Source organism: Ctenopharyngodon idella, chromosome 21 (assembly GCF_019924925.1).
Source record: "Ctenopharyngodon idella isolate HZGC_01 chromosome 21, HZGC01, whole genome shotgun sequence".
NCBI lineage: Eukaryota > Metazoa > Chordata > Actinopteri > Cypriniformes > Xenocyprididae > Ctenopharyngodon > Ctenopharyngodon idella.
In genome coordinates this window covers 3692869-3719728 of record NC_067240.1, presented here as the reverse complement: position 1 = coordinate 3719728, position 26860 = coordinate 3692869, and the positions used below count along the sequence as shown (strand labels likewise).

Below are 26860 nucleotides of genomic sequence, written 5' to 3'. Positions count from 1 at the left end.
CACAACATCTCATTTACACACTATATCTCTCGCATACACACGTTTTTATCTCTCCCTCCCTCAGACGCAAACACATTACCTCAACAAGGATGTTGTGTGTGGATTAGCTAGCTTTGTGTGTAGGACATTTCTTGTCCTGACCATTTACCACAATAAAACACCAGCCATATTCATTTTAAAGACAATAACTCACAACTGTCTATCTATCTTTTCGTACACCTTACTTCAGTTTGCACACGTAGAGAACCATCTTGTGGCCACTTTTACTAGCAATGACATGACCAGCAGAGGGCGATATGACCGACAGAGCGTTGTCATGATGCACACACATACAGAACACACACCATATGTTAAATAATTCACTCTTCACTAAACAGTCTGTTGTAGAGACAACAAATGGGTCAGCTGACCAGCTAATATACTTACATCTGACCCTCTTGCCAGTGTTTGTGTTTGTGTGTGTCCAGTCCGCTTTGTAAACCAAGTGGTTCATTGAAGTGAACCGACTCAAAAGAACGATTCGCTCTCTGATCTAGTTCTCTGAATGAGTGAATAATGCATTTTAGGTGAACTATTCTTGCTGAGAGTGAAAACATTTCGCAGGTGCTCTAATAAATTATTTATTTATTTATTTTAATAAATCCAATCTCCATGAGTAAATTAAAAAGTATTACATTTACACTTAAAGGGTTAGTTCACCCAAAAATGAAAATTCTGTCATTAATTACTCACCCTCGTGCCGTTTTACACCCGTAAGACCTTCGTTAATCTTCGGAACGCAAATTGAGATTTTTGTTTAAATCCGATGACTCCGTGAGGCCTACATAGGGAGCAATGACATTTCCACTCTCAAGATCCATTAATGTACTAAAACATATTTAAATCAGTTCATGTGAGTACAGTGGTTCAATATTAATATTATAAAGCGACGAGAATATTTTTGGTGCGCCAAAAAAAAATAAATAAATAAATAAAATAACGACTTATTTAGTGATGGCCGATTTCAAAATACTGCTTCAGGAAGATTCGGAGCGTAATGAATCAGCGTGTCGAATCATGATTCGGATCGCGTGTGAAACCGCCAAACTGCTGAAATCACGTGACTTTGGCGCTCCGAACTGCGGATTCGACACGCTGATTCATAACGCTCCGAAGCTTCCTGAAGCAGTGTTTTGAAATCGGCCATCACTAAATAATTAGTTTTTTTTTTTTTTTTTTTTTTTTTGGCGCACCAAAAATATTTTCGTGGCTTTATAATATTGAACCACTGTACTCACATGAACTGATTTAAATATGTTTTTAGTACCTTTATGGATCTTGAGAGAGGAAATGTCATTGTTCCCTATGTAGGCCTCACGGAGTCATCGGATTTAAACAAAAATATCTCAATTTGCGTTCCGAAGATTAACGAAGGTCTTACGGGTCTGGAACGACATGAGCGTGAGTAATAAATGACAGAATTTTCATTTTTAAGTGAACTAACCCTTTAAACTGAATTTTGATTAGATTTTAATTATTTACATTTTAATTAAACGTGTATAGATCCAATAATATAATCCAGATAAAAACTGTCTTGATTTATTTTCTTTCAGACATCATTCATCTACTATATAGCCAGTACCCTAAAGTTTGTCATTGTCAGGTAAAACTTTACAATAAGTTTTCATTTGTTAACATTATTAACTAGTTTACATGATCTAACAATACTTATCCTAAGATAATGTTATGCTTAGATAACATTTAATGAAACATTTTAATGTCAAATGTCGTATCTGTTAACAATAGTTAATGCACTGTGATCCAACATGAACATTTTTATTTTTATTGCTATAACCCTAAATGTTAATAACGTTAGTTCATGTTAGTTGATGCAATGTTAACAAATGAATCTGCTTGTCAAGTTATACACTCCATCAGTAATTTTAAATGATTTTATTTATACAAACGCAATCATTCCAGGGCATTATTCATAAGAAAAATATTCTATTTCCTCAGATTTTCTCCAGTTAATCTCTTTTTCAGATTTCAAAAAAATAATATTTTTTTATTTCTTATTTCATTTATGTCCAGTGGATTTCAACTTCTTTATCTTTTAAACTTACCAAGGAGTTTTTAGAGGAAGAAAAAAAATACACTTATATTGTGAAATCCTTTCACAACCCACTAGTGAGGACATTGACTAGTCCTCACTAATTTAAAAGGCTTATAAATCAACCAAAAGATGTTTTTATTTAAATCTAGTGATGTGCACATGTTTCTGAGATGGGTAGGTTTAGAAGTAGGGGTTGGGTTAGGTGATAGAAAATATCATTGACCTGATATGAAATCAGTGGAAGTCAATGCAATGTCCTCACTAAGATAGCAAAACAAACCTCTGTGTGTGTGTGTGTGTGTGTGTGTGTGTGTGTGTGTGTGTGTGTGTGTGTGTGTGTGTGCAGGTAAAGGAGAACTCCAGAGAAATCAAACTATGTTTGTCTGATTAACACTGATTAACCTCTGAAACTGATCAATTATTTATTACTGGATCAACATCCGACACCAAACCTGGATATCTGAGAGAGAGAGAGAGAGAGAGAGAGAGAGAACTTTTCACACTAAAAATAATATAAAACACCATAGAACTCACTTTTTAAGAGAAGCAGATCTGTGTGCTTTATTGGCTTGACAAATAACTGTACATATGTGTTACCAAAACAATGGTAGGTTAACTGACGACAAAAAACAATACACGATAAATATGGAAAAAATGAAAATAAAAATTGCATAAATAATAAAAAGTAAAAATAGAATAACAGATATTGCTGTGCAGTTTAAGAAATCAGTGGTGAGAGAGAGATAGATAGATAGATAGATAGATAGATAGATAGATAGATAGATAGATAGATGCCTTTAAGATGTCTTCAAGCTTCATGAAATCAAGATCTCAATAGATATTAAAAAGTTGATTTCTTGGTAAAGTGATAAGTTCACACTGTTGTTATCACAATATCATATTACAAGAATCTGAAAACAAAGTATATAAAGTTCAGCATTATAAACATGATCAGTCGATTTAAAAGACACTAAAACCTCAATCACAGATTGTGTGTGTGAGAGAGACAGAGGGAGAGAAAAAATAATGGACTGCAAAAACATTCCTCAACATAAAAAGTTGTGTATCATGAAAATGATCAAACATGACTTCAGACCCTGCGCTAAACATGTACAAGCATTTACCATTATATATAATACATGTATGAAACATACATGTTTCAACTGAAATACTTAACGTCATGTCAAACTCAGTCTACTTTATGCACTGATGTGGTTATTAATGAATGTTAAACTTGCTCTTAAAACAGTGTTAGGACTCATATGAGGTGTCTTAACCAGGTGCAACATGACACAATCTCAGCCAAATTGAATATATTTTATGGTAATATACAATTGAGTGGACTGGGATTTAGGACCAATGAGATTTCACTGTGGGCGGGGCTATTCTGCAGAAAAAGAAACCGTAGAAACAAAATGTTTGTCGCGATATTGTTTGGCGCATGAAGCCTCCTCACAAAGTTTCAAACGTGACATCTGTTCGGATACACAAACACGACACCACTACAGAAAATCACCAAACAGGAAACACATACCACTTTGCAACCGTCCTGACATGATTTTGTAAAAACACGTTAATAAAACGCCTGGCCTTTAAGGCAGCGATTTGCACACACGCAAGTAGACATGCGTAAGTCTAAGTTCCGTAGCGCCAGTAAATGGGAGGAGCTCTACAAAACGAACCAATCAGATCGCACGTTCGGCGCCAACCCTTGTCCGTTTCACCTGCAGGGGCCTGTGTGCACGTGCACAATGCCGCGAGCGTGCATGTGCATGAAGTTAAAGATCTCATACGGCATGGCGTGGAATCCGGGGCGGGGCTTGACGTTGTCATAGTAATGGTGCGTAATGAAGATTCCAGAGGGATTCATGGGAAACGCCCAGAAGCCGTAGAGATGCACTTCTTCGCATAACTCCATCGCAGCGGTGACCAGCATCAGGCCGCTGCTGAGGCGTTTGGCACGCACGCCCTGCACGGCCCAGAAGCGCTGTACGTTCATCAGGTACTGCGGGTGGAAGAAGAACACGCCGCGGGGGGACTCGAAGTCGTCCAGCATGTACTTCACACGGAATGACACGTCGGTGTTCCGCGTGTTATAAAACGCTGGCAAAACCAACGAAGAGTTCTCGTAATTCTGGAGAACGTCATAAAATGGCTTCCTCCATTTCTCCAACTTTTGAAACCTGGTGCAAATAGAGACAGAATTAGTGTCTCGATGGTTGTGTTACAGGAATGCAAACTGATCTCATTAGTATTCATAGGTATTTTTTGCATAAAGTGTAGCTATAGCACACATTTCTTAGATGTACTTGCCAAGAATATGTCCAGGTGATTTTATATATATATATATATATATATATGAAACAGTTCTTTCTGATTCTCGAATCTGATTGGCTGAGAGCCGTGCGATATTCTCCCAGTATCAGCACTGGAACCGTTTCACCATTTGTATCACTCTGCTTGCGGCGACTGTCATGGCGGTCAAGAAAATCCACACCATATTTGTTGTTTCGTCATGAAATGTAGTTTTAAGAGGTTTTTTTTAGGCGAGAATGTAGTTATTTAGACCTAAAATGTGATTAATTTATAAACATAGCGCCTATTAATTTGTTTAGACGCTTTCACAGATGCGAGCTCCAGGCCATCAGCGGCTGTTCAGCACTCATGTACCCGCAGAGAACAGTTTCATCTCGAACAGTCCTTCGGGAATTTGCCGCTGGCTCTTATTTGGGGTATATCAAATGGGCAATCTTTGGTCTCATTAATCGATTACTTGTTCCAGAGCAAAACAATTTGGTTTAAGGGGAAAAATTAAGTTTCATAACTTTATATTTAGGCTTATATTTAACTTAAATCTTGTACTAGAGCGCTGCTTTTGTCCGTTTGACTGAATTGTGTGCTTTTATTTATTTCCTATTGTCTTTTATAATGGCTATTGCTGTTAATTTAAATACTGTTGTTCAATAAATATTATTTTAAATAAATAATATGCCGTATTTGGTATCGAGAAATATCGACTTCAGTGAAAGTTGCATTATTAGATGCATTATTAGATTATAAAGACTATCTTCATGAGTGAGTCATAACAAGGAAGTTGTTTTAGCATTGTGGGAAATCCCCTTAACTTTTAAAAGGACAAAGATAAAGATATTGCTTTCCTCAGCAGACATTCAAACTGATTTTTATAATGGATATAATATTATGGACATCGACCTGAAGAATGAATGCTATATCAGATGCAGGTAATACATTCGTTTCGTCGATCTCTCTCTCATAATACCATAATACTCTACATAATACAATAATCTTCAATGAAGCGACTCAACGTTCCTTCCTTAATAAAACGGAGGCTTGGGCTCAACTGTTAAACTGTATATATATATATATACAGTATACATATATATATATATATATATATATATATATATATATATATATAGTATTTAATTCTCATTTTCTTTATGCAAAATACAAATTTATTTCTAAAATATAACCTGGAGATATTTTTTGTGAGATTCATAAACACTGGAATTTATTGCATAATTTTTAATCCTATTTATTATATAATATTTAATCCTATATTAAATATATTAAATGTATGTGTAAATTTTACATATGAATACTAATGAGATCATATAGATGTGTTTTTGCGTGTGTACCTCTCAGTTATAATGCTGGGATTTATTGTTACAAGATCAGTCTTAGATCCCACATCTTTACTGTACATATCTGAGATTGGAGGAATATTACATCTGAAAAAGAGATTGAACATGATGAGATTGTTTCTAAATTTTCCCATGACATATAAACAAACACACACAACGCTTCTGCATTTTACCGGAAGACAAAGTCAGTGGCATCAATCTCTCGTCCACACTTGCTGTTTTTGATGATACCGCCGTTCCCGATGACAGCACATTTCTTAAACTGGGATTTGGAATAGGGCATGTCCTGCAGTCAAAGCAGAGAATACATTCAGAAACAGGACAGGAGGAACCGAAATGGGATTACAGAGATGATTGCTTGGAGATGGTTGCCTGGCAACTGTTGCAGGCATAGAGTTTCTAGGGTGTGATCACTGCAGAAGTTGCTAGGTAACGCTTGCCTTGATACTTAAAGATGTTTGATTCGTAATGTTAGGCAGGGTGTGGCTGCTTCATGCAGGAGATTCAACTGAAGAAAAATGACATCTGTGTGTGTAAAATGATTTCATATACGCAGATATCATACTATATCTTCTTTTCTCCTGCACCTCTGGTTAAACAATCCAATTGGAATGTGCTCAGGATTTCTATTGGAATCATATCATCATTTGGAATCAATCTTAAAGAATTCTAATTGATTCAAATAATAAGAATTGTATGTGAATCAAATGATCTTTTCTACAGGATTTTGTTATTCTGATTAAATCAGAACTTGGTAACACTTAAAGCCTTTATATATAATGCATTATAAAAGTATTTTAATAAAATATGCCTTGTAATGCACCTCATAATGCATTGCATGATTGTAACCACAGTTATAATACATTATAATTAGAGATGCACTGATGTATTAGCCGCTGATATTTATCAATTAACTGCGTGAAGGCACTATATTGAACTGGCTGTCTTGGTGAGTATCCTTGTAAACATAGTCATGTCTTAAATGAATGTAAACAGCTGAGAAATGAAAACACTTGTTTAACAGTATATTGGATCCGTGCAGCTCTTAAAGTGACAGCAGCCTAATATTCCTGCTGCAATGCTGTCTGCGTTTTAATGTTAATTAAGCAACAAAAGAACAAAAAAATTCACTCACTACTTTTGACAAAACAATATTTGTAACTTTAAAAAGGATTAAAATGTATTTAATTTATACAGTAAAGAATATGCAGTGTTATTTTACACTTTATTTCTGTACCTGAAAACTGTTCCAAACTGTTGAAAACTGTCTGGACCTTTTTAGGTCCAAAACCAACCTAAAAAGCACTGTTTATTTCATATGTATCTTTGTTCTGTTGTATTTATGCATTTATGCTGGCCCGCTGAATGTTAAATGGATCCAATCCATGTTCATTAGAAATTATTTGATGATGCAGCAATAAAAAACATGATCAAAACACTATCTATTTTAATGACAAAACTTCAAATAAGAGATCAAGAGACAAATATCGGTATCGGAATCAGCCAATAATTGTTTGTTAAAATCGGTATTGGTCCAAAAAAAATCCTATCGGTGCATCCCTAATTATAATACATTGTTACACAGACAATATAATGCATTAAAACACATGAAAAACGACCAATTTCAGGAATCTGCTAATATATGGTTAGAATTATATCAGAAAATATATAAAGCATGATAACATACTTTATGAATACCTCAAGTAAAGAAGAACTCTACTTCTATTATATTGGAATAATATCTTGCTACTAAAAAAGGAAAGAGATAAAGGCGCTATATGAGTTTCTTTTCTTATGATGTTTATTTTATCCTCTTGGAACTAAATATTCTAAACTATCCTACAAAAAGGAATCTAATAAGAAAATTCCAATTAGGATTTAAATTCCAATTAGGAAGTTCAAAATTATGATTAAAATTCCAATAGGAATCAGCTATGCATTTTAGCAAAATCCGCTCTTCCAAGCTCATGTAGTCAAAGACAAGCACTGTAAATGAGATTTAACACTACTCTCACTCACATCAGGGAACATTTTAAAAATCTCCGGGCTGATGTGCAAGAGTCCACTCGTATCCACCTCGTAACGCAGTTTAGTGCCCGAGGGAGTGTTTCTCTTCGTGGTAAACAGGAAGGAGGGGGCATTGCAGCAACGTGACAGAGACATTCTATTGGACAGAGGGAGAGATGACATCATCACTTTGTTACAACAAAAGAATCCTATTGGACATCGAGAGAGATGACATCATTCCTTTGTTTTTGACAAAGAACTCCCATTAAGCCTGTGTTGAATTTGGGGGATAAAAGATACCGGTAAAGGAAAAAGTGGACGCGTGTTTGTGTGACTCACTTGAAATTATCCGTCTCCTCCTTGTTTTGCTCCCACTTACAAACCTGCAGGTTCCTCCATCGCTCAAACAGCTCTGATGTCTTTACCCTAAAACACACGCACACATAAAGTCCATTAAATACAGACACAGTACTATAAGCAATAGTACAAGTGCAGTTTCCTTAGAAATCACTATTAAAGAAAGGAAAGGAAACTGCATTCTTGCTCAGATATTATATTTCTTTAAATAGATGCTCTTTTTACAAGGTCTGTCCTTCGAGATGAGACATTCATCAGGAAATCTGACTCCCGCTGGAACGCTCACTCTCTACGTACAGACATCTGAGAGAGAAACGTACATGGTCAGTACTTTCACATCTGTGATTTCTTGCCGTAGTTCCTTGCAGGAAGTGGAGTTGAACTCCAAAGAGCCTTCGGAGCGTTCCAGATACCTGCCAGAAAACAGAGAGTCAAACACTCGTCCTGTCCTCCACCTGAACACATGCACACACTGCAGGAACAACCTGCAATGGGCTTCCACCATGGAGAGCCTAACTGAAGATCCTTGTTGCACGTTTGCATTTCTACAGTCTTGTCCTTCAATCCTGAAGGAATGCCCATGGATTTCAATTGTAGCTTGGAACCAATCCAAACAGAATCAAATATGAGTCCCCTAAGAACTGAATAATATATTTTCTTTATTTACACTCCATGTGTATTGCATATTAAGAGTTTAGAGCAGCGGTTCTCAAACTTTCTGACTCCGAAGCCCCTAATTATCAAAGACAATGTCTGAAGCCCCATGATATTTCTGGTACTTCTGCTGTAATGAGAAAGCTGCTCATGTTCAAACATTTTTATTTAAAGAAAACTAGGAGTGGCAATTTAAATTAGTTTAATAAAATAATATTTATCCAGTATGAAATAATTAAATTCCAGAAGTTTTAATAACTGAATGTTCTTTAGGGTTTACACTTTTTATTACCTACGAATTTACATGTATTTTCCAGTTTCCAGTCATTTGTGATTAGTTTTCTTTAATATTATATTTTCAAAATATTGTATAATTTTATATACATACATATAAACTTAGAGCTTGACATAATTACACAAAAATGTTATTTATTTAAATGTATTCATTTTATGAATGTCCATACTTTTTCCAGGTCTACAGATCATACTTGTAAAATTCCTTTCTTATTTAGCAATACAATCTTTTGCAATATAGTCTTTTATTAAGTAACAAAACACTGGAGTGAACCATTTACTCACTGTTTGACTCCCATTAACCTGTGAAAATGCTTAGAAATGCAGTAGAAATGCTTATGCGCTCCCTAAAGCACGGGATACACTGCACGATTTTTGGCTGTCCCAGACGAAAGATTGCCATCATGAAACAATCGTGGTGATTTCTGTGATCGTGGCTCTTAATCGGTAGTCTTATGTCGCACAGTGAGAGAGCTTCAAAGTTGGCCATTTTCCTGGTCTTGCGACCACAGATAGCCTACGATCATTTCTTCTGATTTATTAGCCACTATAGGGAAATAATGAGAAGAATATCAAATAGCGGTAAACTGTAAAAATAAGGTGGATAGGCATGCGCGTTTGGAGCGAGTGCTCTGTAAAAGAATGTGAATCTTTATTTACAAAAGGCTTGTTCGAGATGCGTCGGCGCTGCGCAGAACGATCGGCGTATGACAGTACGGAAGAGCGGTTGGAGAGCAAACGGCTCCTTATGCTTTTGAATCGCTCTCGCGGTACTGAAAAGACTGAAGGGGTTTATTCTGAGATAACAACCAGATGGATGTACATTATCCCACTTATTACACGGCTACTTGCCACATAAGTAAATAATTAGACACAAAATATTGATCTGAGTAGATTTGAGAGCAGTTGCTCACGCGGCAAGTTCAAACTAGACAGAAACACATTTAAGAGATACGGTACAGTCATAACATATTACACGCCATTTCGCCACATAAATAATTATAGGGATAAGAGATACTGATCTGAGATTAAACTGATTTAAAATCGTACCTGTTTGTTATAATCCATTACAGTGAACAAAATAGTCGCAAAATGGCAGCAGCTGCGTTTGTATGAAACGAGAGAGCGAGTCCACGATACCGGATGACATAATTAAATAACTACACAAAATCTGACTGCTTTTAAATATTTTATTAGCTCACCAAAGGCAAAACTTCCACAAGGAAAAAGCGTTCCTAGCAACCGTGTAACGCTGCAGACTTCAGTAACCCGGATGAGCCTGTGTTAACTGTTTTTAGCGGTTGTTATCGGGGAATAACATACCGCTGGATGGCGCCATTGACCAATCAGAATCAAGTATTCCACAGCGCCGTGTAATAAAATGCATTAAAACACATGAAAAACAACCAATTTCAGGAATCTGCAAATATATGGATTTTAACATGGATAGAATTATATCAGGGAATATATATAGGGAAATAATGAGAAGAATATCAAATAGCGTTAAACTGTAAAAATAAGGTGGATAGGCATGCGCGTTTGGAGCGAGTGGTCTGTAAAATAATGTGTATGCGCAGGCGCGTGATCTTTATTTACAAAAGGCTTGTTCGAGATGCGTCAGCGCTGCGCAGACCGATCGGCGTATGACAGCGCCGATGCATCTCGAACAAGCCTGAAGTGGCATCGCCAACTACTCGTCTGGCATGGAGTGTTTTTAGTCATTTTTGCGAATCCGTGTGAACGGGGATAGTTTTAATAACGTTAAAGAAAAAACGTTTCTGTTTTTAATACATTGTTGTCATGTAAACGTACCCTAATTGTGTGGTGTAAAACAGAATTCTTGTTTGATCCCATATGGATTGGCTTCAAATTATAATCCATGAGAAAACCTTGAGGATTCTTGACAAGCAACTTTGAAAACAAATTCCTTCTGATATGCAAGACACATTCAGCTTAAAATGGTCTTTTCTGATGTTCTCTGAGGAGAAATATAAAAGAAATAACAGTTTCACCACAATGAGAAGAGGCAGCAGGGACTGAATGGATGAAACATGAGTCCTCACCTTGGTTGTGAAACAGAAATACAGAAAATATGCGTTAAAAACATGGACTAAATGAATAAACTGTAAAATAGAGTGTGTCAAGAAGTGTTTTTCTCATTATATGTCTCTGCCATTTTTAGACTTGCCTCAGGCATGGCGTCTATGAAAACATACTCAGTGCTTTGTGTTTCCATTTTAATGGGCTTTAAATGGACTGTAATGGTGGACGGCCTGCTACTTCAGACCACTTACTGATATTGTAAATGAAATCAGAGCCAAAATGGCTGCTAATTGTCTTTGCAAAGGCCAAATGCCTCCTATATATCTATCTACCACCATGCTAATGGGTGCTACTGGTAACGCCAGTCTGAAATGAGTCTAACAAGCACATTATTTTATGTAAAAGGCAACAAACACTACACCATTTCTTGATATTTTCTTCTTTGTGATATAACATGTTCCAAATCATACTTTCCGTTGTCTCAATCTCATGTCTTAGCTGTTGTATCTTAGCATTAGCCAAATCATAAAAAAGGAAAACATGTCCCCCCCTTCAATATGAGTATATATTAATAATAATAATAACAATAATGAATACTATTAATACTACTTAATACTACATTATAATAACAAAAATATTGCATTACTGTATTATTATACATATAATAATACTATTGCACTGTAAAATAAAAAGCTAAGTATTTGATAACAATAATAAGTATTATTATTATTCAAAATAATTAGATTTTATTATTATTTAAATTGTATTACTTTAATATTATTTATTATATTACTATTGCAATAATACTATTGTATTGCAGTAGTACTACTATACTGTAAAATAAAAAGCTGAGTAATGAATATTAATAATTAATAAATAAATAAATAAATATAATGCTGTTTAGTGGTTTAAATGCTAATGCGGGTATAGTTATACTGAAGAATTAAAATAATGGCTAATTGAGAGAGCAATGACAAAAAAAGAGCAATGACAAAATAACGAAGAGAGAAATAAAGTGAAGGAGCAATGGAAGGCAAGGCAGAAGAAAAAGAAACACATTTAGCGATTCCATACATCTCTGACTGGAGTGACGTCATGACATGTGACTGTGCTGTAGCCTGAAAAGGTGCACACTGGGTAATCATGAACGACCTTATGTGAGATCAGTCAAACACCCTCGACGACATGTTACAATCTTCTGTGATCATTTTGATGAAAAGAAAAACCGTAAAAGAAAAAAATACTTGTTTAGGTCAAAAAGAGGCAGTGCAATGTGCAAGCAGGGAATCAAGTCACATGACACACACACTCACACTGCACTACACAAACCGTTTGCGTGCACACACACACACACTCAAGTGTGCTCATGACACACACAGGTGGGTTAAGGAATGCATGATGGGACACATAGAAACAGGGACCCATGACATCCAGAGGAACACAAGGAGGGCTTCCCAACCTCAGGCAGAGGGGAAGGGGGTGATGGGGGTCAGAGGTCAAAGGTTGAGAGCGGATGGAAGGTTGCAGACAACATGCACAAACGGACTGGCGGTGCGCCGAGCACTGAGCATGAGCAGTCGGACCCTCTCAGACCAGATGGAAAAAAACGAAGAGACATCCTCAAGGGGGGACGTAAGGTTGGCAAGGAGGTGAACTGGAGATGCCATCAGTGTGGCCTACCTTTGCTTTTCTTTTTTTTTCTTCTGAATATCTGCTAGGCAGGGCGTGATAACTACGGAGTTCTGAGCCTCAGAGTGCAGAAAATTCTGACGGACACATCTGTCAAGATGCATACAAGTGGATTAGGTTTAGAGTTTAAATGTGTGGTTCAATGACCCTTCAGTTCCTGTCCAAGTACTGAAAACCACAAAAGAGCACAACAGCAGGTAAAAATCCCATCCGTTTTCTCCATAGAGAAATGATCCTTTAAATAGGCATTATATAAATATTAGTGATAATACTATAAATAACACCATCCTGCATCGTATTTGCTGAATGAAACCCAATACTTGTTTCTTACTAATTTTGGGATGCTGATTCCAAAAATAGTGGCTGTTTTGCTTTCTCACAAAACATGATGTGCATTTCGTGGCATTTTTGCTTTCGACAACCATTTGTAAGGTGAAGAAGTCTTGTATTATTCCCTTATTCTTCCTCTGAGCCAGGTCAAACTATCTATGTACATGTATGACATTATTTTATGCCTAATCCATGGTTTGAAAGTTGGAATTTTGGCCAGTGTTAGAAAATAATGAAATAATAGAAAATATCATTATTTTCTAACACTGGCCAAAATTCCAACTTTCAAACCATGGATTAGGCATAAAATAATGTCATACATGTACATAGATAGTTCTGTGACTTCTGTGAGTGTTTTACTACATCCTAACTGTGTAAAAAAAAGTGAGAAAAAGCTTATTTATAAACTTGTGTTTATGTAAAGTTCTTTGACATATTTGAACATATTTTCCACTCCTTTGCAGACCAAGTTAAATGATGCATTTTAAATGCTCAGGGTTTCTGCAGGTATAATAAAGGTACATTTAAGATGTTTTTAAGACGAAAATAACTTTTACTGTACCTTCCGATCACACTGCAAAAAAGTGGTTCTTCCTCAGTATTTTTATCTTGTTTTCCAGTGCAAATGTCTAAAGATTCTTAATAAGAAGACTTGTTTTTTTGAAAATTGATCAAAAGGAAGCAACTTTATGATTAAAGGGGTGGTTGATTGACTATGATTTCACTTTTGTAACTTTAGTTAGTGTGTAATGTTGCTGTTTGATCATAAACAACATCTGTAAAGTTACGACGCTCAAAGTTCAATGCAAAGGGAGAGATTTTCTTTTTCAGAAATCGCTTTTTAAGGACTACAACAAGCTTCCTCCCGGGTTAGTGGTATCACTAACCCTAAAATTTACATAAACCCCGCCCCCGAGAACACACAACAAAGCGGGTGAGGCCATATTGGGCTGCTTTAGAGAAGAGGAAGAGTTGTTGTAGTAGAGTGTTGTTGTCATGCCGTCATTTTACGCCGGACTGCTTCACAAACGAGGGTCAATTCAACGCTGGATTTGCACAAAAGATTAACATGACGGCACATGCTAGTCGATGAGTTGAATCAACTCCACAGCAACTACATAAATTTATCCACTAACCGTTCAGAAACGTCCAGTTTCATTCTAAAAGTTGTAACTTCTTCCTGAGTCTCTCCATCAGTGTCGACTCCGGTTTGAACAATGTAAGGCTGAACACCGTTACTGACAATCCTCATTTTGGCTGCGTGAGATTCTCCAGCTTTGTTGTTGTTGAGCAACCGAAGCGTGAGCTGTTAAAGCTCCGCCCTCTTCTGGAAAGCAGGCCAGGTGCAGCAGCTCATTTGCATTTAAAGGGACACACACCCAAATAGGGGCAAATTTGACAAGCTATAATAAATGATCTGTGGGGTATTTTGAGCTGAAACTTCACAGACTCATTCTGGAGGCACCAGTGACTTATATTAAATCTTGTAAAAGGGGCATTATAGGTCCCCTTTAAGACAAGAACAAATATCTGTCAATGGGCTCAGAAAAATTAACTGAATTCAAGGGGAAGTTTTTATAACTCGTTGACCTATATTTGTTCTTGTTTTAAGTATAAACCCACTTAATTTTTCAAGACTTCATTTTACATTTGCATCTCAAGTAAATGTATCTTGATTTAAAGATATTTAGATATTTGTATTGGAAAACAGGACAAAAATACTGAGGAAGATATTTAATTTTTGCAGTGCATGCAACATTTAATGCCATGACTTTTTGAATTTAAGACTTTCTTCTCCGATTTAAGAACTTTTTGAGGTCTTAATTTGTGTAAGGCTGAAATAAGACCTGCAGAAACCCATTTAAACATTTGACATTTAACTGCTTTTGTTATTTTGCATTAAAGCTGATACATATATTTAAGTTGTAAAATCTTTATTCTTATTTTGTGAAAAAAAAAAAAAAAAATGCATGTGATGGAAAGTTTTTGATATTTTTGAACTTAGCATCATCAAATTAGGTAATATTAGGTCTTTTTTGTAAATCAGCAGATGCAGGGCTGTGTAACATTTATATCATATTTAATACTTCATTTAATAAATATAATGTTTACAAACTGCATTTTGCAATAACCTTAAAATATATAGTATTTTCAACATAAAATTAATTACTTATCATAAATTGTTTTTGTTGTTGTTTTTTTTGTACCATAATCTGATTTTACTACAATAATTGCAATGCTTTATGGGATAAGTAGTCAATTCCCATTTAAGTGCAGTGGCTTTGTTCAGAAATACATACTAATCGTGCTATTTCGACATGCAAATAACTTGCAGTATACAATAAAGCAAACTGCATGGAATACTGTTTCCCACAATGCAATGCGCCCAGCTTTTCCTTTCCTTTCCAGTATGACAAATAAATACAGCTGAGATGTTTTACTCATTATTTGTTTATGCTGGAAAATATATTTCTAAACAAAATGTAATTAAAATGCAAAATAACTGCATTCATTTCTACGGAGCCCCGGACATGACATGCAGGAAAAAAATAGTAGGCTAAATCGTCCACACGATTTACTAATTCGTTCCCTCGATTTACTAAAACATGCACACGATTTACTATTTCGTTCCCTCGATTTATAAAGCATGCGCATGATTTATAAATAGAGGGAACGAAATAGTAAATCGTGCGCACATTTTAGTAAATCGTGCACACGATTTAGTAAATCGAGGGAACGAATTAGTAATTTGTGCGCACGATTTATTAAATCGAGGGAACGAATTAGTAAATCGTGCCCATGATTTAATTTTTTTTCTTGCATGTCATGTGCGGGGCTCCGTACATTTCCAATATAATTGGATGTTACTTGCTAAATTAAACATGCAACATAATGAAATAAAATTTAGTGACTGTTTGAAATGTGTATTATGACATAATACAAATGATTTCACTTACTATTTTTAACAGAAATTTACTAGTATACATTGATATTGTGCAATAAACAGTAAGATAGTATTCCGTAAAAAAAAACAGACTTATTTTTTTCTCAGATGTTCAAACTTCAAATCAAAGCTTTTAAAGGGTTAGTTCACCCAAAAATGAAAATAATGTCACTTATTACTCACCCTTATGCCGTTCCACACCCATAAGACCTTCGTTAATCTTCAGAACTCAAATTAAGATATATTTGTTGAAATCCGATGGCTCAATGAGGCCTGCATAGCCAGCAATGACATTTCCTCTCTCAAGATCCATTAATGTACTAAAAACATATTTAAATCAGTTCATGTGAGTACAGTGGTTCAATATTAATATTATAAAGCGACAAGATTATTTTTGGTGTGCCCAAAAAACAAAATAACAACTTATATACTGATGGCCAATTTCAAAACACTGCTTCATGAAGCTTCAGAGCGTTATGAGTCTTTTGTGTCGAATCAGCGGTTCGGAGCGCCAAAGTCACATGATTTCAGCAGTTTGGCGGTTTCACACGTGATCCGAATCATGATTCGACACAAAAGATTCATAACGCTCCGAAGCTTCCTGAAGCAGTGTTTTGAAATCGGCCATCACTATATAAGTCATTATTTTGTTTTTTGGGCGCACCAAAAATAATCTCATTGCTTTATAATATTAATATTGAACCACTGTACTCACATTAACTGATTTAAATATGTTTTTAGTACATTAATGGATCTTGAGAGAGGAAATGTCATTGCCGGCTATGCAGGCCTCACTGAGCCATCGGATTTCAACAAAAATATCTTAATTTGAGTTCTGAAGATTAACGAAGGTCTTACGGGTGTGGAACGGCATGAGGGTGAGTAATTAATGACATTATTTTCAGTTTTGGGTGAACTAACCCTTTAACGTTGCATTTCATTTCACAGCAGGTTGGTTTGGAGAAAGCGAATGGGACAAATACTTCCTGGTCCTCTGATTCGCTCTGATAATTGTAAATTTGTTTTAGTTGCCACAGCTGGTTATTTCTGCTCGTCTGATTGGCTGATGGGATTAGATGTTTCTCCAGTCCAGACATGCAAGAGGCTGATCATTGGCTATGTGGCATTCTCTCTCACTTTCTCTCTCTCTCTCTCACTGTCTCTCTAGAGTGTTGGTGGTGTTGTTAAGAGGTTTCTGTGCTGTTTTGTACCTTTTCCTCCCATTTCTGGCCGGCTTCATCCCTCCATCATCGGGGTAACTAATGAGCCCGCTCCAGTTGCCCACCTCCTCTCCTTTGAGGCGGGAAAACTGTTGCCCACTAGTGAAAAAATGAGGCAGGTCGTTTAAGGTTTCATTTATTCTTTCAAGGCAGCAAAAAATACAAATACACACAGATTTGTAAGATTAGCTTGAGTATGTCATTGGTGGTTTATCAAAGTATGTAAAAGTTTGTGTATGTTGTCAGGAGTGTCACTGAAAATCCTTCAGAATAGACAAGTGACATGACAAAGATGCAGTCCAGAACAGCCCTTCACATACTGCAAACAACAAGCTACAGAAATATCATCAGATCAGCTGCGGTCCACAATGTAGCCTACAATGGCGCCAAAAGTATTTAGTAGGGGTGTAACGGTACACGTATTCTTACCAAACATTTACGGTGTGGGCCTTTCTCATGTGTACCAAACGAATACAGCGTTATTTTAATCTGTGCGGAACGTAATTTCGAACTCGATAGCTGCGTCCTCCGGAGGTCGCATTTGAAGGCTGCATACGTCATCGATGCGGCCTTATTTAAGAAAAGCAACCGTTAGATTGCAAAGTAAGAAAGTATTTTACACCTCACGAGGAATAACAGTCAATTATATCACGGTTACTTTTCTTAAATAAGACATCCTTGATGACGTATGCAGCCTTAAAATGCGCCATCCGAAGGACGCAGCCTCCGAAATGAGAAACTGAGGCTTGTTTTGCCCTACTGTCAGATGTGTTGTTGTTTAATGCGTTTGAGACGATTTTTTACTGTCACAGCTTACATCTTACGATTGTATACTTACCTGTAAATGGTACACATTTACGCAAGTATTTCCATCGCGCATAAAGATTATCCTAACAGCAAGGGTCTATGTTTAACGTCACAGACTTCAATAGCCGCTTTTCCACATTGCCGGCTCGCGCATGCGCATCAAATAGACGTAGCGGATTCGAATTCTAAAATATTTTGTTAACATATTTTGCATCCAAAAGTTGAAGCACTCTTCTCTTCCCGTAATTACAACAGCTGCAGTGTTAGTGCCAGTTGCAGCAACACTGACAGACTTTATTAAAGACAGACATGGTTTGTTCAGTAAACCACTGTTTAATAAATAAATAAACATGGTTTGTTTTTTTCCTCTGCAGTTTTTGTGTTCTGTTACACCCCTAGTATAGACATTTCAAAATGTCTATAACAAAAGTATCAAATCAAGTGGCATCTGCAAACAAAAGTTGCACAAGCTTTTCTACATTTTTGAGCCATTTTTGCAATCAATTAACCTTGCTTGCTTGAAAAGCGTGCTTGTCGTTTCTTTCCTTAAAATTATGGTCATTCGGTTTATTATTTTATTAAATAATGCACAAACATTCATACATTTTTAAGTGTGACTTTTAAGTGTGACTTAAAAATGCAAGAGTGTTGATATAGGCTACACATATACTGTACACCTTAGCACCCTCTCACTGTTAAAAACATCACAATAAATTCAGGAAAACAATGAATAATTTTATCTGAAGATCGTAAGATTTTACTTCATGCTTTTGAAAGTAGTTAGGCTCATGAAGGCTGCATTTATTTGATCAAAATTAAAGTAAAAACAGTAATACTGTAAAATATTTTTTTACTCAAATCAATTTGAGTAAATTTTTTTTTAACAGTAAAAGAATTGTTTTCTATTTGAGTACATTTAAAATGTAATTTATTCCTGTGATCAAAGCTGAATTTTCAGCATCATTACTCCAGTCTTCAGTGTCACATGATCCTTCAGAAATCATTCTAATATACTGATTTGCTGCTCAAGAAACATTTCTGATTATTATCAATGTTTAAAAAACAGTTGTGCCGCTTAATATTTCTGTGGAAATAGCGATACTTTTTAATCAGGATTCTTAGAAGGTTAAAAAAACAGAATTTATTTGAAATAGAAATCTTTTGTAACATTTTATGTCTTTACTGTCACTTTTGATCAATTTAATGCATCCATGCAGAATAACTATTAATTTCCTTCAAAAAAAAAATTCTTACTGACCCCAAACCTTTGAACGATATGTATATAGTATTTAAAACTGAGGACAGATGTTGCAAATGCTAACCCTGTCTTATTTTGCACATTTCTGGATTTACTAATCTCACTGGTGCTCATTTTGGCTTCAATGCTTTTTGGATTAAAACACAAAAATAGAGAGAGAGAGATCAGGCATATGCTGGGTTAGAAGAAAAACAATAATCCTGATTATTTACAGGCATTTAGGAGATAAGACATTGCTGTCTTAAAACATACTGTAAAATCATAATAAAAAGCTGAAGATGTAACTACTGTAGGATTTTTTAAAATAATAAAACCTGTATTAGTGAATGTATTAGAACAAAATGTACCAATTTTCCTAAACCAATCAGTCAGTTTCTTATAGACAGCATTTCACTGGAAAAAAAATCTGTGAACAACATGATGCCATCTCTATTTCTGGTCCATTATTGTCCCAGAAGAGAAAGCACACTAGCATGCAAAATAGTTTCAGAGCTTACAGGCATGGACTAAATGCCACAAAATTTGCAGAGTACATGCACAGCCATATCCTTAAAGTATCTGTTTAATGTGGACATCAGCTATTCAATTTTCTGTAAACACTGACCAGGATGAGAAATGCAAACTCAGCTGCTAATGCGAAGAGGAGAGAGAGAGAGACAGAGAGAGAGGAGGAGGATATGAAGGACAGATGCTATTCTGCAGTTGAGTAGATAATGAAGAGGTCACAGCTGAAGAAGTGGTTAAATGTCAATACTTTTTCTGCACTTAGCAAATCAATACCACCAGGACAAAATTTCAAGCCTGGTGCAGGACTGCAGAGGCTGATCCTAAATCTAGCACCAGTGTAATCGGAGCTAGGATGAAACCTTGTTGCAATTGATTCATATGCATAAACATCTATATACAGCAATCGCTTCTTGCCAGGTTCAATGCGATTTTATCTTTAGTTATAACTCCGCGCCAACCTCTGCACTACTTGACAGCTTTAAGAATTATTGCAATGACATTAGAAGGCCAATTCCACCATAAAGTGCTTTAAATAATTCTAAGTTGTAATTTTACCTGGCAGTAGAGTTTAAGATGACTTTTTATTCAGTTGCTTTATTCAGTTCTGTGGATGCATTATTAATGCATGCATTTGTCATTGTCTCCACAGCAGCAGCCAGGACGATGTGTACCTGAGAGCAGCAATCTGAGAGATGTAATAAAGATGTGTTTGTCACTGCTTTAATGCTGAGCTGTAAATATCACAATAACTTCTCACTGTCACATGCTCAGACATATGTAAAGGACTATGGGACTGACAGAGGTTGCTATTTCATAGTGCACAAGACTTAAAGGTGCAGTAATCAATTTCTGAGAAACTCTGTTGGTATTTGAAATCACCAGTACAAACATGCCCCTACCAAAAGGATCACACCCCGATCTTGATAGCTCCACCCATAAATTCACAAACATCACAGGCACGACCCCAATTATGAGTGTATAAGCCCCTTACTGCTGATTGGCTACAAGTGTTTTAGTGGTCGTGTAACTAGGGTGACCAAAATCAAACAAACCAAATGTGGAGCGATTACAAAGTTTGTGTGGGACAATGTGGGACATGTTACCAAAACTAAAACATAACCTGAAACTGTTATATAATGTCTATCTAAGTTAATAAAAACATTTGTATTCTGCCTTTCAGCTGATAAAAATACTTTGTCCATTAGTCCCTTCCAGAAAACACAATTACATCACAATGTAACATAATATGTCTTTATTTTACATGTCATTTAAATTTCAACATCACTGAGCCCAAAGGCAGCATTGACTTGGACGTTTCTTTCTGTTGTTCCCTTTTCTTGTGTGATTAGCATGTGCTATGACGCCTAACGTCATATTCTCCTCCATGTGAAATAGAAAAGCTGCTTTTATATAGACCGCAAAACACTCTTTCGGTAACTCCTTCTATCGGCCTCACCCAGGTATATGTCCTAGCCCAGTCTTTACTAAAAGAACATTTTCTCTTTTTTGTTGCCATTATGCCGCCTTGTAAAATTTTAATTTACCGAATTATCCATTTATTTTCTGACAGGGAACACATGGAACGAATCACCACTCCACATTTTGATTGATAGCCGTCACAACCTACTAGTGACCATATTTACTCCTTTCTTTCCAACCATTGGATAGGATTTAAAAAACAGCTGTTGTATTTGTGTAAGGCGGAATGTTACTTCTGACAAAGCGCTGTTAAATATAGATGAAAAACTAATCCGCAAAAAGAATAAATATAATGCTTTCTTAAAAAGGCAAAAGAACGCATGCTCGTTTTCTTAATATGATAATTAAAAACCAACAGACAGATGAAAATGCGGGACATTTCAGGGGAGTGAGGTTTACTCGTACAGCTCTTATTAGCTGGTCTCGATACACTCACTCCCCTAAAAATCACTCCCATACGGGTCACGGCACCAATGTAACCCCTCAGGTCCTACCCGCCCCGCTCTGTGCGGGCCTCGAACCCAGGTCTCCGGTGTGGGAGGCGGGCACTCTAACAAGGAGGTTAAAGACCACAGCCTCTAGTGTCAGTCGCTAGAGCGCCTCTTGAGGTCAGGGGAGTGAGGTTAACTTGCACAGCTCTTATTAGCTGGTCTCGATACACTCACCCCCCTAAAAATCACTCCTATCCGGGTCACGGCACCAATCTAACCCCTCAGGTCCTACCCGCCCCGATCTGTGCGGGCCTCGAACCCAGGTCTCTGGCGTGGGAGGTGGGCACTCTAACAAGAAGGCTAAAGTCCATAGTCTCTAGCGTCAGTCACTAGAGCACCTCGAGATCAGGGGAGTGAGGTTTACTCGCACAGCTCTTATTAGCTGGTCTCCATTACACTCACCCCCCTAAAAATCACTCCCATCCGGGTCATGGCACCAGTGTAACCCCTCAGGTCCTACTCGCCCTGCTCTGTGCAGGCCTCAAACCCAGGTCTTCGGTGTGGGAGGCGGGTGCTCTAACAAGGAGGCTAAAGACCACAACCTCTAGCTTCAGTAGCTAGAACATTTCTTGAGATCAGGGGAGTAAGGTTTACTTACACAGCTCTTATTACCTGGTCTCCGTTATACTCACCCCCCTAAAAATCGCTCCCATCCAGGTCACGGCACTAAGGTAACCCCTCGGGTCCTACTTGCCCCGCTCTGTGCGGGCCTCGAAGCCAGGTCTCCGGCATGGGAGGTGGGCGCTCTAACAAGGAGGTTGAAGACCACAGCCTCTAACGTCAGTCGCCAGAGCGCCTCTTGAGATCAGGGGAGTGAGGTTTACTCATGCAGCTCTTATTGGCTGGTCTCCGTTACACTCACCCCCCTAAAAATGACTCCCATCTGGGTCACGGCACCAATGTAACCCCTCAGGTCCTACTCGCCCCGCTCTGTGCAGGCCTCGAACCCAGGTCTTCGTTGTGGGAGGCGGGCGCTCTAACAAGGAGGCTAAAGACCACAGCCTCTAGCGTCAGTCGCTAGAGTGCCTCTTTAGATCAGGGGAGTGAGGTTTACTTGCACAGCTCTTATTAGCTGGTCTCCGTTACACTCACCCCCCTAAACCTCACTCCCAACCGGGTCATGGCACCAATGTAACCCCTCAGGTCCTACTCACCACACTCTGTGAGGGCCTCGAACCCAGGTCTCCGGCGTGGGAGGCGGACACTCTAACAAGGAAGCTAAAGATCACAGCCTCTAGCGACAGTCGCCTCTAGAGATCAGGGAAGTGAGGATTACTCACACAGCTCCTATTAGCTGGCCTCCACTCGGTCCAATCCACTTTCAACAGCATTTCTCAGAAATCACTTACTGTACCTTTAATGGTGTGCTCAATCTTGTTTCTTCTAAAATTTCTTTGGAGGATTAAAAACAGACAAAAATTAGACAATTGATTAACAGTAAGTAGGTCTATAAAACTAGTTTTTGACATTTTCTTAAGAAAATGTATAAGTGGTGTTCAGTTTTGGGCAGAATGGCTGAATACTAGTAGCCTACATTCTCTCATATTACATAAACAATGCTTTTAGAATAAATACATACTTATAAAGGCACAATTGAAAAAAGTGTTAGGCTACATGTCATTATTACACAAAATGCCTAAAACACAAATAATTTGCATTTCATAATGACTCACATGTTGATTCAGAACCCACTCTTACGGAGTTAATTCAGTAAACAGTTCAAATTCCAAACTGAGTCAAACCGGTACCTCTTGAGTCTTTTGAGTGATTCATTGAAAGATCCAACTCATACTTCAAGGGCATATGGCTGCATCCGAAATGGCATCTCTCGAGTAGGTACTTATTTTGAATAAGTATAATTACTTTGTGACCACTAAAAAAGTATGTTGTTCTAACTTAGTTAACTTTACTTAAGTTAAGATTTATTGATTGGTTTGACTAATTTTCTCAAGCAAATAGAGTTTTTGAGGTGTGGCAATTCACTAATTTTCACTCATTTCCCCCACTTCTGCAGTTATCTGTTCCTTATTGTATTCACTCATTATACAAAGTCATCTTGAATGTTGAATTGTCAATACAACTGAAAATTTTGAGAGAAGAACACATAAGATCATAAATTAATGTGGATTTCCTAAAATGGGTTTGTTGGAAGTCGTCATTATGGTGATCAGTGTTCCATTTAGTTGGACACTTGGAACTTCATTTATAATTTTATATTACTATAATTCTCTATATTGATGAAGGTGATGCAACAAAAAATCACAGTTATTTGTGGTTTCAAACGAAGAGAATCTAGCTAATTAGATTTTACAGAATCTCACCGGAAGAAGTAGGTCATTCTGGTACTTTTTGCCTATCCTTTTATGAGTACTATGAATTCAGACACGCTACTCTTGTCACATACTGTTCTTTTTTTCTTTTCTTTTTTTGCCTACTAATAAAGTAGGGAAGTATACGATTTCGGATGCAGTTTTTGATTTACTAAAAATAATTGGTTCATAAGAGTTGTTTGTTAATGAATCAGACAACACGGTCGCATTGAATGTTTTCTAATTAATCAAAAGGGACTCATGTTGCATGCAGCTCAAAAATAAAAACTTGTTTTCTTACCATTATCTTGCGGTACACGGTATCCAATCATAGGCATGATGACGCGTTTCCACAGATATCAACATCACAAATCTAGTGTTTTTCATATTTTCATTTTTAAACAAATTAGCACTAGCTGCGAGGGTGTTTCTAAAGCTAAGGGAGTGATGGCAGATTCATCTTTCTCATTTCTGACTGCTGTAATCAATCTCTCGATATTTTACCTCTTTTGGAAAGTCGTGGAAATGCTCATTGATTTTTTTTCTTTGTTACTGGAGCAAATGGAAATTTATATTTGCTGTCATCATCTCAAATTCACCTCTATAGAAGTTCACCCAAATATGATGATTTGCGCTTCTGAGAACCATGGAAATTTTCAGGGATCCACAGAACCGGAAGTCATCAAGGGTAAACATCTATGGGGGAAAAAATCCATGATAGCGTTTCTATGACTTTCCAAAAGATATGTTTATTGATCCAAGTCAAATGAGCACCTCTACTAGAATCAACCTTAATAAGGCTTTACACCCTCTTTAAGTCTATGGGATTTTTTTTATAATTCACCAGGGTTTGGGATTTGGTCAAAGCCATAAACAGAGATAGCAATTACCATTTGGCCATTTAGCAATAGTAAATACCATTTGCTTTGGCAAAACACCACTAAAAATATAGTACAACCCAGGTTTTGGAAGACAAAAGTTTCATATTCACATTATTACTTGGTTTTAAGTTAATTTTCATAATGAAAGGACATGGTTTCTTAGTTAATCTGAGCTCAGTTTTTCATTCTCAGATCTGTTCTGAAACACTAAGAAAACACACAAGAGATTAAGGTTTTTAAAAAAAAAAAAATAATAAAAAAAATTAAAAGTCTCCATTTAGTTTCCATTGCTGCATAGGCTTGAATCTGCAGTCTGCGTGTTACATTAAAGCCAAAACCATCATCCACCCCTACGCTTGTTTTTCTCCACTTCAGCAGAATAGATACGGGGTGCAGGACAGCATTCATGCAATCAAAACACAGCCGTCAGGCTCTGATGTCATGAATGCTGAGTGTGTGTTAGGGGTGGACGCAGGAGGGGGGTTCAGGTGGGAGTGTGAGAAAGCTCAAATTCAGCATATGGGCATCTGCTGGGACGCAGGAACCATAATGCACTGGGGGCACTTCTTAAGAGAGAGACGCCATTTTACATAGACAAACACACACACACGCACTCAAACACCCTCGTAACGCTGAGCCATCTCCCTCTGCTTACCTCCGCTCCCAAAAAAACTCTAAAATGATTCACCTTCCGGGACTTATTCTTAGTATGATGTCATTTTGATGTAAGTGGTCCCAAAAAAGGCATGAAATCTGGGTCTTATGAAACACCACCATGATTTAAATGCATAATTAATTTCCAGTGCTTGAATCTAGGCTATGTGCTCATGCAAAAACAGAGGCTACATCACAGTCTTCCAGTGCACTATTTTTCTTCATAGCCTATATATCATATTATAGACATAATTGCATATGACAAGGTTCTGCAATTTATGGCTTTTTGCTGTCACACGGGTTTATGCAAGATGTATGAGCTGTTTAAAGGGCTGAAGATAGAAAAAACAAATCAAGACAAGAAAAATAAACAGAGAAAGAAGAAAAACAGACTTAAGCATCTTGCTGCATAGACAGTCATTCAAGGGACTGTGTATGGCATGATTTAATGGAGCTCAAGTTTAAAAGAGATTTTGGAGCAATATGGGTGCAGTATGACTAGAATATGTCTAAGAATAATTGCTGAAGACTTTCATATTATAAGCACAGATTTTGCTTTATTATACAGATACCCACTTTTTTTTTTTTTTTTTTTTTGCATTATGCACCATTGATAAACTCAGCAAAATCCATCTTACCTTTTAATGTAGTTCTTGCCATAGAGGATTTGCTGCAATAAGGTGACCAGTCCAAAAGCACATATGAAAATAAAACAGAGGGACCTGTTTCCTAGCAGATCTCTACTAGCTGTCGGATCTGAGTAGCCCATCCTTCAGAAGAGAAAGCCACGGTCGCTTTTTTCCCTACAGAAGACACATCGAGGCACACCCGCGCGTGTTTACCGTCCTCACAGGCACTGATGCGCGCTCAGTCTCCATAGCAGCTGCCTTTCGCCTCAGTATCGAGTTTGAGTAATATGCCCGTGCATATGTCAGTTAAAGCGATAGTATCACTGCCCACTGAGGTGAATCTTCAGTATGTGGAAGTGTAGTAATCTCGCATCACCTGCAAAGACGCGACACTCCTGCAGAATGCGCGTCACGAATGCGGAGCGCGCGCAGTCGGTGACGCGCTCCACTCCCTCTCATCAGCACCAATGGGGCAGGGAGGAATTGCAGACCCGGGCTGGTATCAAACTATTAATAATAGACGTGATGGGGTTTACTGCAATGACTGCAG

General features: G+C 37.2%; 1 protein-coding gene and 1 long non-coding RNA gene across 9 annotated transcripts; one reads left to right on the top strand and one right to left on the bottom strand.

The window, feature by feature from the left end:
- Positions 1-2626: 2626 nt before the first annotated feature.
- Positions 2627-26750, bottom strand: st8sia5 (ST8 alpha-N-acetyl-neuraminide alpha-2,8-sialyltransferase 5). Of its 8 annotated transcripts, none has more exons than XM_051878384.1 (9): positions 26320-26750; positions 17287-17394; positions 12793-12891; positions 8442-8534; positions 8104-8190; positions 7777-7921; positions 5931-6043; positions 5752-5844; positions 2627-4275 (listed from the first exon to the last, which is right to left on the bottom strand). In XM_051878384.1, the coding sequence occupies exons 1-9, from the start codon at positions 26448-26450 to the stop codon at positions 3813-3815; spliced, it is 1332 nt and encodes a 443-aa protein (XP_051734344.1). In that variant the 5' UTR covers positions 26451-26750; the 3' UTR covers positions 2627-3812. The 8 variants fall into 8 exon arrangements, with proteins under 8 accessions (XP_051734344.1, XP_051734349.1, XP_051734345.1 ...); XM_051878389.1 differs by lacking the exon at positions 26320-26750 and adding an exon at positions 20423-20552; XM_051878385.1 differs by lacking the exon at positions 8442-8534.
- Positions 20560-26010, top strand: LOC127504057 (uncharacterized). The gene is made up of 2 exons (XR_007927284.1): positions 20560-21871; positions 22101-26010. It is a non-coding gene; the product is annotated as an uncharacterized LOC127504057 (long non-coding RNA).
- Positions 26751-26860: the final 110 nt, after the last annotated feature.